General features: G+C 37.2%; 1 protein-coding gene across 2 annotated transcripts in view; it reads right to left on the minus strand.

Annotated features, from left to right (window-relative positions):
- oca2 (oculocutaneous albinism II) overlaps positions 1-18,599 on the minus strand; it is a 313,977-nt gene that overhangs the window by 144,184 nt on the left and 151,194 nt on the right. For both annotated transcript variants that reach the window (XM_039744702.1, XM_039744701.1), the window contains exons 16-18: positions 2,932-3,079; positions 401-458; positions 1-22 (exon numbers count right to left, since the gene is read on the minus strand). The exon at positions 1-22 is cut by the window's left edge and continues 87 nt beyond it. In XM_039744702.1, the coding sequence (XP_039600636.1) occupies positions 1-22; positions 401-458; positions 2,932-3,079 (228 nt within the window). The remainder of the gene's footprint in view (positions 23-400; positions 459-2,931; positions 3,080-18,599) is intronic.

The raw sequence follows: 18,599 nt of genomic DNA on the forward strand, positions 1-18,599 counted from the left end.
GAATTTTGTCAAATATTCTATGCTGTTTTGGGAGCAGGAAAAAAACAAAAAAACAAAGTTAATAGTTTGACCAAAACAATAGAAATTCTGTTTTGTTTTGTGTTTTCATTAAGACTTTGTTTAATTCACAGAATAAACAGTGTCTTGACTAGGTTTCTTTTACGTGTTTCCTTTTAAATCTTTACTTGTATGCAAGTTTATCAAAGCAGAATGGTTCTAAAGTTTCGTAAAATATAATCGTTTTAGATCAACAGTCAGATGACTAAAAATAAGCTAGATTTTATTAACTAGAAACTTATTTTTCAAGCTTGAAATAGTTCAGTGATAATTGATTAAAATATAAACTTTAATAAACCTTTGGCTACAAAGGTCCTTAGCAACATTAAATCTACATACTTACCTTTTTTTGTAATTCCTGAATATTAGTTTCCCAGTTTTTATCCTCTTGTGAAATTTGGCTGAAATTAAATCATAAAAATGCAATATTACTAGTGTTCTAATTTGTGTGTGTGTGTATGTGCATATCTTCACAGTGTGATAACGTTCGTACCCAAAAGCAATGGCGTAAATTCCATGAAAATTGCCGTGATAAATGAGCAAATAGGAGTGGCCATAATTAGATCTTGATGTTTTTTATTACTTGAATAACTATCACAACAGTAGTGCAAAAATTGTGCTTGTTGTAAATAAGGGTTGAACTGAAAGTAAAGGCAGGGGTCCAGGGAGAATTTAGGACCCTCTCATTTATTCCGTTGAATACTGTGAAAGGTTTAATGTCAGACATGTGTGGGGTGCCAAGAAAATGCTTTTTAAATGCATGATATTTTGTTACTAGTCACTTGGCACCTATCTTTGGAGTTGCAAAAAGGCATTGTAACAGTCTGTAGACAGTTCTCACAGGCAGAGGAATCTATGAGTGAGTGGTTAACAGATGAGATAAAGCTGTGTGCTTGAGAAGCATCCAGTAAAGAATAAGAGTTCAGCCTTTGAAAGTTCTTGGAAGAATTAGAAAAAGAGGGCAGAGACTTTCAAAGAAAGTATAAACAGAGTTCCTACGTGCCAGTTAGAACTGGCTTCAGTCTTAGTGGTACTGAAGAGTAATAATGGATAGAAGAAATCAATCTGAAGACACAATAACCAACCGCAGTCAGTCATACTGCAGCAGAACATTTCTTTATACTTGAGTTGTGCTCTTAACCAGAGCTGCAGTGCTGGTCTGTGCCAGGTTGCAGAATGATAACATAGATACTGTATGTGCAAATCTAAAATGACTCAATGCTTGTGTCTCATGAAAAGTGCCTGTTCGATAGGATGCTGGTCAGAAGCTAATTCGACAGCTAATTTCTTGTATATTCCATAGTACCAAAGAAAGTTCATTCAACAATCAAGTCAAGTCAAGTTGGGGAGCATGCACTGGTACAGTGTGTTGCCGCATCCACCACATGTCAAAACAGCTCAGAATGCCGGTTGGCAACCCCCCAGGCAGACCAGCGGTCCAGTCCTACCCTTCAGAAATGACCCTCTATCTGCCGCAGCCAGGTGTTACATGGGCGACCCTTTGGCCTGGTCCAGCCACTCGGGCTCCCAACAATGAGGATCTTACGAGCCAAAATCACCCTCGTGGAAACACGCCACGTGGCCGTAGTGCCATTACTGACGCTCCCTCACAATTCAGGTAATGTGCCTCGTTCGAGACTCCATGAGATTCAACAATGTAACACCTATTTTACCCTCATTCACCATGGAGAATCACACATTGCATGGTAAGAGTCAGAATATGGAGACTTATGCTGCTTCTATTACTGTCCCAAGATATGAACCATTAATATGAACCTATAAATTACTTCCTTGCTCTGATTTTGGAATTCTGCTTTACAGAATACCTGTGGCTTTTGTGTCAATTGTCCCATTGCTTATGGGTGAAACTATTATTGTTGGTTGCAGAGAGTGGTAACACAATATTATATTTGCCATCACTGAGCAAATTATTAGGAGCATCTGCCTATCCATGCAATTCTCCAATCAGTGAATTATGTGGTAGCAGCACAATTCATAGATATATTTGGAAACAGAACAGGAGATTTGGTTAATGTTTACATCAAACACCAGAATGGGTAAAAAAAAATATGACCTCTGCAATTTTGACTGTGGCAACTATTGGTGCCAGATGGACTGGTTTGAATATTACTGCAACTGCTGATATCCTGGGATTTTCATACAACATTCTCTATAGTTTGCTCAGAATGGTGTGAAACACACAAAACATCCAGTGAGCAGCAATTCTATGGATGGAAATGCCTTACTAAATGAGGAAAGTCAGTCAGAGGAGAATGACCAGACTGATTCAACGTTGGTTCAGGCTGGGTGGTGGTGTAATGGTATGCGGAATGTTATTTTGGTGTACTTTGGGGTGGATAATACACATCAATCATCAAAACGCCACAGGCTATTTGAGTATTGTTTTAATATGCCCTTTCATGGGAACAATTTACCCATCTTCTAATGGATACCTACAGCATATCACAAAACAAAAGTCTCAAACTGGTTTCTTGAACATGACAATGAGTTAAATGTTCTTCAGTGGCCTTCTCACTTACTGGACCTGTACATTTTTGGGATGTGGTAGAACAAGAAATTCATAGCATGAATGTGCAGCTGACAAATATGCCAAAAAATGTGAGATGAAATTATGTCAATGTGGACCAGAATCTCAAGGGAATGTTTCTAGTATCTCGTGGAATCTATGTCATAAATAACTATGGCTGTTTAGAGAGCAAAAGGAGGTCTTACCCAGTATTTGTATAGTCAAATAATTGGCTTAGTAAGTGTATAATCACGTGTATATTCATGGGCTCTTATGCAGTATTTCAGTCAACAAAAACAACTATTTAAGTCCATTACTTCAAAATACAAGGCTGAAATAATAATTACCGTTGAAAAGTTTGTAACTTTTTACGTAACAGGCTTTCCAAAGTAAGCACCTTCTGCATCAAGAGACATTTTACAGCAGTTTCTTCTCGGCTAGCAGGGTTAATACGCTGTGCAGTTAATCTCCAGACATGAATCTCATGTTTGAGTTCTTTGACAAGAGGAGAGAGAAAGAGACAAGACAGAGTGACATTGATTTATGGAACATAAAGAAAAAAAATTTTCTGCAATAATAAGGGTTTGCCAGCTTCCAATAAATTCATAGAAATGCTCTCAGTTGTGGCATTAACACAGGTCAAATCATATTTAGTTATGTTATGCACTATAAACAATTGATTTGTTTGAAAGACTGATTAATGGGTAAAAAAGCATTCAGAAATCTAAAACTTCAAATTACTGCAAAACTAAATATTATGCACACACATGCATAAGTACTGAATATGGCATAGTAGAAAATAAAAAGTGAGATTGTTCTTAGTTTCCAAGTTTTATTAGCAACAGGCACAAAAACAATCAATCTTAATTATATTTTACATTTGAAAACAGAAAGGAGGAGATATTGTCAGTCACGTAATATGGACAGCATTTCCATTCATTCAGCATCAGCACTGCACTATTAATAAGGCCAGGTGTTCCCTAGTCTAATACTGTTACTTGACAAATTACAAACTCAGCATGAGGATTGTTGTCTTTAATTATTTCTCCTTCCTTGTATTGTACAGAAAGCCCTCTGCAGCATTTCCTGATTTACACATAGAGGCATGCTGTGTTACAGACTGCACAGCTTGGCACTAGGTAAGACAGCAAGCATTTCAATAGACCAATGATGCATATACACTATAGCAGTAGAAAAATCAAATGGAGGTTATACAGCACAAGATGATTAAAATAAAATAATTGCCAACCTGTAGCCCAATCACAAAATGTATGAGTAATACACCCTAGGTTTTGAATGAAGGCTAGGAATCTGTTTGTAGAACTGTTAAGTAAAAATGTACAGCATATTTGCCTTTATAAAGCATAATGCATGTCAAATTAGTTACAGATGTCATGCAAAAGCCTAATGGGAGAGGGGAGTATTCTAGAAAGAAAAAAAAAAAAAATAGATGACTTCCAGGATGCTGACAAATGTCACGATCATGTTAAGTTTGGCATTACTGCACAGTAGTCTGCATTAATCAATATTTTAAGTTTCCTTTGGGGGCAGATAAAGAATGAATAAAATCAACCCCTGTGTTTGTCAACATACACAGAAGGTAAAAAGCAGCATGACAATTGCAACACAACAAACAACTTGTACTGTTTTTTTCATGGGTTTAACTTTAAAATAAAGATGTGGGCTATTCAACAAGACTACAATCTTTCCATCTGAAAGGAAAAGTCTATAGTCATACAGCTTTAGAAAAAAAGAATACTTTCTAATCATGTGAGATGTACTATAAAATGACCAAGTTTCAAAAGTATTAGACATTTGTATTTTCATCTGTGCATCAGTTTATTTCTGATCTATTATAGCAGTAAAATTAATACTTCATATAATAGTCTGATGAAAGTTCTATGCTAAAAATCTATATCCATTTGAACGGAGACTTCCAAACAATAAAGCACTTCAACTTAATTTACTCCAAAAAAGTTGCAAATTACACACCCCGTAATTGAACTAATCCTGGTGACAGACAAAAAAGGGGCAACTCATTCTAATAATACTCCCTACAAAGATGGTTTACAAGTGTTTATCTGTAAAGAATGTCCTTAACAAAAGTCAGTATGTCCAATATGAGACCATAAAGGGACCAGAACATATCCCAACAGTAGATGGGGAAAGGCAAGTACCAGTCCTTTGCCCAGCATGTGTGGACTACTTTAGTCTTGTATCATTGTCCAAGCATTACCTAGTTGTTTTTGAGGGACCAAAGCTTAGGAATAGTTTAGGCATGAATAGCAGATGATACAACAGCAAGTAGTCCTTAATAGCAGGTGCCTGGCAAGCGAACACATGCTGTTGTGGTGCTATTTTAAATGGGGGTGAGAAATCATTGGCCATATCCATCTCATGCTGTACTAGAGAGGTCTGCCTCATGTCCTACAAATTTGTCATGGTATTCTACCAGAGTATCACTTAACAGCTAGTTGTATTATCTAGTGGCACTCATGACCAACTTTAGTCCTACACTCTTATGAGCCTGAAGTAGATTTCCCATTTGGAGTAAAAGAGTTACTCCAGCCTTTTGTTATGGAGCACAGCATTGCTATAGAGAACAAGTTAAAGGCAGGTTTTCCTACAAGTAAAGAATGCATGTAGACACTGTGAAATTACCTTTTGAGGCATATATAAGCTGTCATAGATTCCCAGGGATATGTCCCCGCCGGGATGCTGGAAAAAGTAGGGGACCGGAAATGGGACAATATTTTCCCTGGAGACCGCCAGGGGGCGCCAGGACATGCTTGGAACCTTGCATGGCGGCACTTCTGCCACACCAGGAAGTGCTGCCGGAAGAAATTCCAAAGTCACCCGGAATGCTTCTGCCACACCAGGAAGTGACATTAAGCGAAACACCTGGAGCCTATTCGGGTCATTATAAAAGGGCCCGCCTCCCTCAAGAAGCTGAGACGGAGTTGGGAGGAAGAAGAAAAATAATACATTTTTATACAAGGCGCCTTTCAGAGAACTCAAGGACACCGAACAAACAATAAATAAATAAATACAAAACACAATTATAAACAAAACATTAGAAAATCTAAAAATTAAAACCAAACAAAACCACTATAATTAGGAGGAAGAATAAAAAGCCATTTTAAACAAATGTGTTTTAAGTTTACATTTGAAAGATGAATATGATTTGATATTTCGGAGATCCGCAGGTAATGAGTTCCAGTGCTTGGGAGCAGAACAGCTGAAAGCTCTGCTCCCCATGGTGGTTAGACAGGAGGGAGGAACGGTCAGATGGGTGGAGGAAGAGGATCTAAGGTTACGGGATGGAATGGCAACATGTAGAAGGTCAGACAGATATGGAGGTGCGAGGTTATGGATGGCCTTAAAAGTTAGTAGCAGAATCTTAAAATCAATACGAAACTTGATCGGGAGCCAGTGAAGCTGCTGCAAGACCGGAGTAATATGGTGAAAAGATGGGATTCCAGTGATGATACGTGCTGCAGAATTCTGGACTAACTGAAGCTTGTGAAGAGATTTATTAGGGAGACTAAAGAGGAGTGAATTGCAGTAGTCCAGCCGAGAAGTGACAAGACTATGAACAAGAATGGCAGTAGTATGAGGAGTGAGGGAGGGACGAATGCGATTAATATTACGTAAGTGGAAGTAAGCAGACCGGGTGATGTTATTAATGTGACATTGGAAAGAGAGTACTGTCGAGGATGACACCCAGACTCTTGACCTGAGATGATGGGGAAACAACAGAGTTATCAATAATAAAAGAAAGATTATTGATTTTGGATAATGATGATTTTGAACCAATGAGGAGAACCTCAGTTTTGTCACTGTTTAATTTAAGAAAATTTGAAGAGAACCAGGATTTAATTTCAGAAATGCAGTCAATAAGTGAGGGTGGTGGAAAAGAGGAGGTGGGTTTACCAGCAAGGTAGAGCTGGGTGTCATCAGCATAACAGTGAAAATTAATGTTATATTTGCGAAAAATATTGCCAAGGGGAATAAGGTAAGTAATAAAAAGAAGAGGCCCCAGGACAGAGCCTTGTGGCACACCAGAAGTAACAGCGGTGGGTTGGGACGTGAAAGTTTTAAGCTGTATGAATTGAGTGCGGCCTGAAAGGTAAGATCTTAACCAATCTAGTGGAGTGTGAGTAATGCCAATCAAAGATAATCTATTAAGGAGAGTGGTATGACAAATAGTATCAAAGGCCGCACTCAGATCAAGAAGGATGAGAATAGTGATTAGACCAGAATCAGCAGCCATAAGGAGGTCATTAGTAATTTTAACAAGTGCTGTTTCTGTACTATGAAGGGGGCGAAAACCAGACTGGAACTTCTCATATAGATTATTGTGAGACAAGTAGGTGTGAAGTTGGATAGCTACTATTTTTTTAAGAATTTTGGAGATAAAGGGCAAGTTAGAAATGGGGCGAAAATTATTGAAATTAGTAGGATCACAACCAGGTTTTTTTTAATATTGAGGTTATAGCAGCAGTTTTGAAAGATGAGGGAATAATACCAGTAGTAAGAGAAGAGTCAATGATGGCAGAAATAAGAGGGACTAGAGAGGGGAGGCAGGCTTTAACCAAAACTGTAGGCAGTTTTTTCTCTCTCTCTCTCTCTCTCTCTCTCTCTCTCTCTCTCTCTCTCTCTCTCTCTCTCTCTCTCTCTCTCTCTCTCTCTCTCTCTCTCTCTTAGGGCTTTCTTGACCCCTTGAGACCACTCGTCAGACAAGGGTAAAAGTCCAATAATAATATTTATTATAATAACAAATAAGTGCACAAAGTACCCTCCACTCTCAAATACTCAAATAATCCAATCCTCCACTCCCAGACGCTTAGCCACCCTGCCTCCGAACTCAGCTTATCCATCTGGGATCTCCCACAGTCCTTTATAGTCCACGACCCGGAAGTGCTTCTGAGCCCTCAGTCCATGTGATTATCCAGCACTTCCAGGTCAGGTAAAAACTTCTTTTTCTTCAGCCCGGAAGTATATCATTTTTTTCGTTCCCGTGACTTGGAAATGCTTCTGGGCTATATGGGAAATAGAAATCCCTGGGCCTCCCTGCAGCGACTCCTGGTGGCTCCCTTGGTATCCAGCAGGGCTGTACATTATAATTCCACTGTCCATAATTCTCTGCTGGCATTCGGGGCACCTCTATGCTACAAAGAGGGCTCAATCTGGCGGCCAGTGGGTATTGGCTGGGGGGAATTGCCGCCATATCTTGCATTACAGTAATCCCTCCTCGATCGCGGGGGTTGTGTTCCAAAACCCCCCGCAATAGATGAAAATCCACGAAGTAGAAACCATATGTTTGGATAGTTATTTTAATATATTTTAAGCCCTAAACTCTCCCACACTGTTAACATTATTAGTGCCCTCTAGACATGAAATAACACCCTTTAGTCAAAAGTTTAAACTGTGCTCCATGACAAGACAGAGATGACAGTTCCTTCTCACAATTAAAAGAATGCAGAGAATTTCAGAGAGAGAGAGCGAGAGCACTCGCAAAGAAAAGCAAACAATCAAAAAATCAATACGTGTGATTTTAAGTTTAAGCAGCATTTTTAGAGGATCATCAGTATCTTCTAAGCAAACAGCCTCTTTGCAAACAGCCCCTCTGCTGACATCTCCTCCGTCAGGGTCAGAGAGAGAGAGAGAGATTAAAGCAAACAATCAAAAAATCAATACGTGTGCTTTTGGAAGCACCGCGATAAAGCGGCTGGCATTTCTTAGAGGTGCATCCGTATCCACTAGGCAAACAGCTTCTGTGCAAACAGCACCTCTGCTCACACCCCCTCCGCCAGGCGCAGAGAATGTCAGAGAGGGTGAGATAGAGGCAGAGACGAGCAAACAATCAAGCACCGCATGGGAAGCATATCTTATAGCATTGAGGAGTTTTAGTTAATATGTAATACATGCTCTGATTGGGTAGCTTCTAAGCCATCCGCCAATAGCGTCACTTGTATGAAATCAACTGGGCAAACAAACTGAGGAAGCATGTACCATAAATTAAAAGACCCATTGTCCGCAGAAATCCGCGAACCAGCGAAAAATCCGTGATATATATTTAGATATGCTTACATTTAAAATCTGCGATACAGTGAAGCAGCGAAAGTCGAAGTGCGATATAGCGAGGGATTACTGTATATATATATATATATATATATATATATATATATTTATATATATATTTTGTGATAGATGGATGGCCGTTCATCCCGGCCATTACCCCCAATATATATATATAGACGGCCGGGGATCCTGCCTGGACGGGACACCCTTTCCAGGAGAAGGCCGGGGGAATGGGCATACTGCCGGGAGTACCTCTCCCGGGGACATGAGAGGGCAGCACCCTTGGTTTATATCGTGGCCAAGGAATAGGAGCTTGGACGCTCAACCCAGTAGAGGTCCGTGGCCACCACCAGGGGGTGCCTGGACAGCTCCAAAGTCTGGACATGCAGCACTTCCGCCACACCCAGAAGTGCTGCCAGAAGAGTGAGGTTCCGGTGCAGCACTTCTGCCACACCCGGAAGTGCTGCCGGATGTTAATCATGGGACACCTGGAGAACTTCCGGGTGCTCTATAAAGGAGGCTGTCTCACTCCATTCCGGAGCCAGAGTCGGAAGGAGGAAGACAAAGCTTTGGGAAGAGAGCAGTAGAGGAGAGATGGTGAAGGACTTGGTAAAGGACCGAAAAGAATCGTGATTTGTGCAGGGGCACTGTGTGCTGTAGACTTTAACTGTAAAGAAACGTGTGCTGTTTAAGATAGGGTGGTGTCTCTGTCCGGCGCTGGCATCCACAAAATATTATATATTTATATATATATATATATATATATATATATATATATATATATATATATATATATATATATATATACACACACACACACACACACACACACTCGCATACAGTATCTATGAAAATGTTGATCAAGTTAGGTAAGCTGTAACTAATGAATACACAAAGGGAATTTAGAGGAAAGGTCACATGATGAAAGGAACTCTGACTCCCCAAAAAGAGCGAATATCTACAGTAAAACAGTTAAGTCAATTTATAAAGAACATTTACCATAACTATGACTACTAAACTATTTAACACAAGTAGACAAAGTAATTTTCAATAAAAAAAATTCCCAGAAGCTAAAAGCTACAAAAAATATAAATACGGACAAATAACTAAAAAGAAATGCACAACATTAACACACAGGAACCGTAACATACTTTAAATGATGCCAGGAAATAAAAATATGCATTTAATTGAGATTTTAAAACTATTAAATCAAGGGAGCAGCACTTACTGTATACAGCAAAGTGTTCTAAAGCCTCTGGGCCACACGTGCAAAAGCACAGTTAACCAAAAGCTTTTGAAGTGTCAGCAGAACACATAATAACTAACCCGAGGACCTGAGAGTCCTGTATGGTAAATATGGGAAAATGAGCTCAGCAATATATGAAGAAGCATATCCATGCAGTACCTTTTTAAAAAAAAAAAATCACCCTATAGCCTACTTTTCTAGAAGCCAGTGCAGGGATGCCAAAACAGGCGAGATATGATGGGTTTTTTTTTTTTATTTTGACTAGTCAGAATCCTTGCAGCTGCATTCAGAGCCAACCAAAGGCGGGACAATGATGAGCGACAAACACCAACATAAAGAGAATTACAGTATTGAGGCATGAGGAGACAAGCATGAACCAGGTTTTGCAGTTTATAGTATAATAAAAATTAGTTTTAAAAAAGCAGCTGTTTACCAAAGCATTTATCCGTTTATCAAATTTAAGTTCTGTATTCGAAAATTACACAAATGGTAGATTTCTTACATGAAACCTAACCTATGTGATCAATGCTTTCAGATTTGCAATATTAGTAGATGTAGAATGACCACATAGAATGACTTCTATCTTGGATTCATTGAAATGGAGAAAAATATAGCGGCAATCCAAGAATTAATAACCTTAAGGCATTGAAAAAAGGAAGTCTTCTCACCAGATTTTAAAGGAAGGTAAATTTGTCTATCATCAGCAAAGCAATGATATGCAACATTATAGTTTCTTTGAATTGTACAAAATATCAACATGTACAAAGAAAAAGAACAGGCTCCAAAATGGATTCTTGTGAAGCCCCACAAAAACAGGATCTACAGAGTTGCCAAACGTAAGACAGTGCTTGCTCTTCAGATAAACTGAAAACTTCCCAAGTGCTATATCCTTTAGCCAACCTCTTGTTCAAGCCAATCAATGAAGATAGTGTTCAGCTGTGTTAAAAGATACAACAGAATTAGAACAACATTTCCCTGAATCAACTGCTGACAGCAAACCATGTGTCACTTAGAAGAGCTGATACACTACTATAAAAATGATCCAAATCCAGATTGAAACGCTAAAGAACTTGCTTGATCCAGAAAATGCTTTAATGGAGTAAAAACATCTTCCTCCAGAATTCTACCCAAGATAGATAAAATTAGTGATTAGGTGAAAATAAGGAAGAGACTGGTCCAGAATTACCTTAAGTCTACTAAGCTTTTCCCTCATTCTAATGTTACAACTGTGCAATGGATTTTTTGAGCTTTTCATTCTTCATGGCTTTCCTGTTTCTGTTAATGTCACATTCATCATTGACCAACTTTTTTACTTTCTGAATTCTAGTTTTTCATCTATCATGGAAACTGTGGAATTGTTTTATATTTTATATATTGTGAATGACTCCTATGTACAAAGGCATCGGAGAAAAATTATAATAAATTACATAATATATTCAGTGGTAAGAAACAAAGATTGCTTTAATCAACGTTAATTCTTGAAAATGTCTTCATATGCAGGAATCAAAAAATATTTTAAATGATTGCTAGACTAGAATTTATTTGCTGCATAAGGAAACCAATACTGCAGCCTGATATTTTCCAGCATTTAGTAATTTTTAAGCAGAGAATGATGAACAAACTCAAATCCATCAACTGTGCATGAAAAAAATCAGCAAACAATTTTATATTAAAGTTAAACTGGACAATTTTATTGCCCAAAGCAAAACCAAATTCACCATTACATTTGGTCTACTACAAAACACAAGACTATTTATTAAAATCCTTTATCCATTATTTCAACATTAAAAATAAATAAATAAATGTGTGTACATACTCACTTCGCTTGTAAATCCCCCGGCCTGCACTACATGACAGCCATTTCACATCTCTGCCGCTCGTGTATATGGACTTCATTTTCACCAAACTACAAATCTTGATTGGGAGGAAACACTACTTTTCCCTGATGGCAACACGAATTAGATGATCTACAAGTCTCTGACTTAAAGTATAATGCCAAACAATATCTACATACTTCTGTTATATCACCTACAGTATGTCCATATATTCGATCTCTTCACTGTTCCGATATTTCATCGAGTAATAATTTCCGTTTGTTATCGCTAATGCGCTCTTTACTATCAGGTTTTTGAGACTTTCGAATTTTAGTACTTTATTAATCTCTAACCTGCTCTAAATGTGTATCACGGCAATGTTTTTGAACCTCTTTACGACATTCTACTTTTTGTCTTTTATTTCCAACCCAGCTTGGAGCTGAGAGTGCAGGAACTGTGTCTAACAATGGCATTCACACAAATGAGAAGTGATTGGATGGTGGGCATAGTTGCAAATGTTTAAGAAGAGGATGGGCCTTGTCAAAATCTCTTGGCAAAAAGTCTTGTCTCGCAGGACCTGAAATTATCTTTCACGGGAGTGTTGAAATTATCTCCCAGAAAGTCTCCTTCCAGGATTTCCTTTTATAATAGAGATATTGTCTCAAAGACATTTAAGCAACACAGTGGATAGAATCTTGGCACAATAGTTGCCTACAGTCTTTAAATAAACAGATAATTAAAATAGATTTTGTCTTTCTCCATACTCCACACTGTACCTTTTTTGTTGCATAAGGCCTACCTATCGGCTTTAGGTTTTATATGATAATTGCATTGTTAGTTTTTCTTACTGAATCAGGTCTACCATTTTTTGTGAGTGGGTTCTAAAACCTGACAAATCCTCAGATTCATTATTTAAAAATCACAATTTAGTATATAATGAAAGTCAGAAATTTTTAAATTGTCTGAGGCATACACAGGTATAATTTTAATGAAAACATTACAAACAGACAGGCATAAGAAAGTTCTAACACAAAAATGTGATCTCCTAGTTGTGCTGTTTCTACCATTCTGAGCTTATTACTTTAATGCATTTACAGACCTCTTAATTACAATCAGATTTACCAAGCAAGAGTTCAAATGGCTTTAGCAACTTATGCAACAATAATGAGACAGAAAGGGCTTATAGATAGTAGAATGGCTGCAATTGTACACTGAATGGAAAAGTTTATTTGCACTTTTACATTGTATTACTGACATTTGATTACTCATAGAACATATCTGCTATGAATTACTTCAACGTTGCAAAACAATCATCCAGCTCTACTGAGCCCACCTTCTGGCTTGCATAGCAACAGAGCTCAAACAACATACATGTATAATAGAATTAGATTTTTTAATGTTGTAATTTATATTTTAATTGTGTTTTCTTAAAAAAGATCAATAGAATAAAAAAAAAACAGTTAGTTAAATACCTGGCTCATTTGTTATAGACACAGCCATTTAGCGTATAACACATGTATTGATTATTTAATCTCTTGTGCTATGAGTAAACAGAAAGAATCAATTACAAATGTAATACAAACCTAATTCTCACCTACTGCATAAAATCAAATTGTATGTATAAATTTTAAAAGTAATCAGAGGTTGTAACCCACTGCAAGCAACAGGAAATGTAACCAACTGCTATAATCATTTTTGTACACTGTCAATCTTCATTTACTTTCTGTTCAGTTGTGAATTTGTCTATACAGTATTTTCTTTTTAAATTACTCACCAACCTCTAGTAAAACTAGTCAACTATCAAAATAAACAAATGGTTATAGATATGGTTTAAAAAAATTATACACAGACAAAATACGTAAAGAGCTAGGAGTAGGTTGGCAGTTTTAGTCACATGACTTAGTCAGTAAAAGGATTATATGCAAAGTATAAAGAAAAACCATTATTGACATTATATGCCAGCAAAAGGAGGATCTTCTTGCCTGGTTTGCCCAAAGGGGATAAGCAGTGCAAGACACACTCCTCCATCAAATGGCTAAAATTCACTTATATGGCTGTATGCATATTGAATAGATTCATACTGCCAACTACCTTGTTTTTGAAACTCCAAATTTAGTTTTCTAAAGAAGGCAGCACACTATCCTGGTGCACCTGGATAATAAGCGCTACGCCTAAGTAGTCTCTACAGCTATGTGTTTAAATCATGAAAGCTGAGCAGCAGGTTTCATGGACAAGTGATTTTGTGCCACAGAGATGCCACCTTATGCTTATATTTAAAAAAAAAAAAAGAAATAAGACTTCTTGACAAAGTAGTGCCGGGAGAAGAAATTCATCATTAAAGGCTGGCAAAACAAACAAACTGGTCACAGACTTTGGGAAGAAGGCGGCAGACCACACCCCAGTCTGCACTGGGGTATGCTGTGGAGTTGATCAAGAGCTTAAAACCTCTGCTGCTTCTTATATTTTTCTCCTCTGCTAACCTTAAGTGGATACAGCACATTTCGGCCATAGACATAGACATAGCTTACGAGTACCTTAACTTGGAAACCTTCAGACTTTTCTCAGACCTCAGCTGTCCACAGGTATAGAAATTGATGAGCACAGATAGAGTCCATGCTCAGTGACATCATTACATTCTGGTATGGCACCTGGTCAGCAGATTATAAAGCATTGCAGAGGGTGGTGAAGGTGAGGCAAGAATATTGTCAGCACCCAGTCTGCCCTCTGTTCAGGGTGTACAGTATATGCTATGGGAAAGGCAAAGAATCTTAGAAACATCAGCCATCCTACAAGTGCTTTCTCTCTCCTCCATTCTGTCAAACAGTATAGGACCCTTAGGGCTCACACCCCTTAATTTTTGGGCAGTTTTTGTCCTCATATAATAGGGCAACTCATTTGACAGCTGCATGACTGTACCTGATGCATGTTCATAAACAGACATTGTTGCTAATGTTTGATGATGTATCTATTGTCTCATTTCTAATATTCTGTCACTAGTCTGAAGGAGACACATGAGACGTGCACACAACAATAAATTTTAATTCAAGATTCATCTGGTTGTTGCCTTAATCCACACAGCAACCTATAGTTAATTCTAGGAAACACATACTGTAATCATTGAGGAATGTTGTGCATTACATTATGAAACAAAAGACAAAGAATTCTGCAAGTGTGTTTTAACACTTCTAATTCAACATTCAGGCTGCTTAATTCTTATGCAGCAGGCAATAAGTAGTTTTCAGACAGGTTCAGCAGTGTGAGAAAAACTGCATTTGGTATAAAAGTAAAGTTGCTATTGATTATGTCTCATGAATCTGACACTGACGGCTAAATGGCAGACACCTGCCTTGCCACTTTCCTTTTTTAATTCTTTAATTTTATGTTGATTGCAAGGTGCTATGGAACAAGGGTGCGGGAGTGACAAGAATGTGATTAATTTCTGCAGACAGTTTCAGTCTTCTACTGTAAATATACTTTAGAGAAGAAAGATCAAGGGTTTAGAGTGAGACTGTACTTACACAAAAATATATCAACAAAATATTGAGCAAGATTAATAGGGCAGCAGACTGTAAATGCCATCATGGAGCCATTTAGGCCAAGGAACCAATATATTTCTATTTATAAACAGCAGGATATCCAGCTAGGGCAAAACTAGCTGCAGAAAAACAGGTAATGCATTAGTAAGTGTCTGCTTACGAATATTTACCAAGTTTCAAGTAAATTATACACACCCAAAAAGGATCTAGTTTTTACAGAGTATGAATTCTTTCTCCAGATAGGAAGATTGCATATTGTGATAATGGCTAAATATTTAAAAAAAAAAAAAAGGAAGGTTTTGCAGATGTTCTAATTGTGCTGTAGATAGTATATAGCTTTGTAAAGGAAAAACCACACTTCAGAAAATAAAACACATTCTAAATTTAGAGGCAGAATGGGATTCCAAGTGATTTGAAAAGAAAAAAAAAATCTGTTGATAAATAAAATGAAAATAATGATGAAATCTTTAAAGAGGACTAAGTGCAAGAGAGTCTCTTGAGATACCAAGAGCATTCAAGGTAACAGTAACTATATGACTCTCACATGGTACTGTCGCACGTCCGCTAACTTCTTTCAAAGTACAACGGATAGTCAGAAAGCTGAATCCCCTTGTATGGTTTTAAATTGTATTCTCATATTAATAAACTTGAGGAAGTGAACATAGTTGAAAGTGGCTCTCCATTCACTTTTCTGACAGAAATATCCAAACACTGTATTATGAAATGCAAAGGGTATGTCTTTAGAGCTGATTTAGTTTGCATGTTGGTCCTTTTCTGATGTGGTTTTGTAGTTTTGTAAAAATTGCCTGAAACACAGACAAGGTTTCAGGTTTACTATGATGAACACAATCGCTAATTTGCACATAGCACAAAAACGTTTTTGCAGCACATTGCATTAACAGCATTGCAACAAACACAAATCTAAAAAAGTGTTACAGGTGAATACATCTTAGTGGGCTCTGATAAACAGGATTACTTGAAAGAACAATATAGACAATGACGATATAATAAAATGTCACCGTAAGCGATGCCAAATTCTGAGGGATTTTCTTCAACAAAAAGTTTGAATTGCTATGTCAGGTCAGTAAAAGAGGTGATCACAAGAGATGATAGATGACTAGACTTGATTTCCACAGTAAACCTCAAAAGCATAGAATGAACAAGCAAATAACGTGCACCAGAATTTTAAGTTTGCGTGATTTGCCTATTAATATGCTATAAATGGAAGTTTACAGTCTTAGTATCTCAGACATCTCTTCCGCATAGACTTTTTTTTTTTTTTTTATATAGGATATAAATTGTTTATTTCTAACATCTTAGAAATATAACAAACACTGAAGCAATGACAGATACATATTAGAACAGTTACAAAGATTTTATTTAACATGCTCTAACAGTTAACTTTGAATGAGTCTTTAAAGGTTTATATCATTGGTTTTACTGTGAAAGTTCATATTGAACCAGTTTTTTTTTTTTAGCATTTATCTACTTTTATGCATCTGTCTATTTTTACACAAATCTTAACCGCAGAAACAGAATGAAGTTTGGATTAGGTAAAACAGAGAAGCATATTGCCTGCAAATGTGGTAAAAAGCCCCAAACAAACATTTTGAATTTCTCCTTTATTTTCTGATAAGGCTAGTTCACGGTGTACTACTTTCATAAAAAGTATGAAATAAAAACTATTTTGTTGATGTACATTTTATTCTGCCTGCTAAATCTAACAACTTTAAATGTATAGTATTTAACTTAAACATAGTTATAACATTCAAACTAAAAAATTGTTAGCTTGAAATTACACATTGTAAACTTAAATGCACAGTAATCATGTTTATAATCAGGTAATGCCATGATGAACAAATCAAGTTCCAAATCAGTTTGTCTTTAAGCACTTAGGTAATTTCAGACCAGTGCTGCTTTTATTCAGCTTCTCTCAGGTCATGTTGTCTCCGAGTTGATTGCAGTGCACTTCAAAGACAGTTGTATGTCTTCTAATCACACATAATTCAAGATTGCCAGCCAGTGGATTTTCTTGCCGTGACCTCTCACCCAAATGCACAAATCTACATAACATTCTCACATGCATTTAATCCAGTTGAGGGATGCTGCTGCTGGAGCCTAGCTTTGAAACTGTGGATAGAATACAATTTCACACAACCCTTCACTTATACTGAAAAATCAACAAGTCTGTTTTTAATTTAAAAAATTTAAGATAAACTTTAATAAGACAAGCTAGTACTACATCTCATCTGGAAAAATGTCAAGGAGTCTTGAGAGACTCAAAACTTTTTTTTTTCTCTCTAAACACAGAAAATAAAGCACACAAAGGAAGAAAATCAAAGCACTTTCACAGGAATGTAACTCTTTTCTACCAGGTGAAATAGATTGGCAACTTGCACACCTCTAATGCACTCTCTCCCCTTTCACATATTGTTTCTTTCTCACAGACAAAACTGACCTGTGATTAAGCCTTTGCCCCCAAATACTCATCCGTACTTCAGACTTAGTCTGGTCTTTTCCTTTCAAGGTCAGCTTCTGCAAGCCCTTCTTTAAATTACATGGACACAAGCCTAAAACTCTCTCTAACAGCACCTAGTGTCCCTGCTTACAAGATAATTTGAAAGCTACTAAAGGATCATGTTTTTCTTTGGCAGCCTTCCAGTTGTCCGTTCCTTCTATTGGGCAGTAAAGTCCCTTCTTTCCCATTTGGGAAATGTTGGTAGGCCCGTCGTACTGGAGGTCCTCAGGCCTCTTTCCTGCTCTTTATGGGTTCTCCCTTACTTTTAAGTGCAAGGTGAAGTCACAATCACACTAGCATTTGCTGGATCATCTGCTCCAAAACTGAAATGTATTACATTATGTTCATTATACCCTAATGGTTCACTTTACTTTGTTCTCTGAATTCTGGGTTGATTATTTCTAAATATAAAATTTTCACAAGCTATGAGCCACATATTAATCATTGTTATCTACAAAGTTGTAGGAGGAAGTAGCATTACTTTTCCTGCAATGTTTAAATTTTTATTATGATACCTTTTTCCTTTTCTAAACTAAAACTCAACTTTCTTGACTACTGCAAAATTCACCCAGTCTTTTAGTTCTTTGGTGTTCATTTAAGAATAATGTAAATATTTTGTTAATTAGTATAAAAAGGCATGTGGCATTGCAAGTGTAAAATTTTTGAAAGCCACTGTGGCATGCTAAAACCGAATAAAAAGAAATTGTTACCATAAATGTGAAGTCCAAATACCATTTCCAAATAAAGACGTTTGCATGCGTGAGTTTGAGTGCATTTCACATTGAAGCAGTCATACTGGGTATAATAAATACTAGGG

This window comes from Polypterus senegalus, chromosome 2 (assembly GCF_016835505.1).
Source record: "Polypterus senegalus isolate Bchr_013 chromosome 2, ASM1683550v1, whole genome shotgun sequence".
Lineage (NCBI taxonomy): Eukaryota > Metazoa > Chordata > Cladistia > Polypteriformes > Polypteridae > Polypterus > Polypterus senegalus.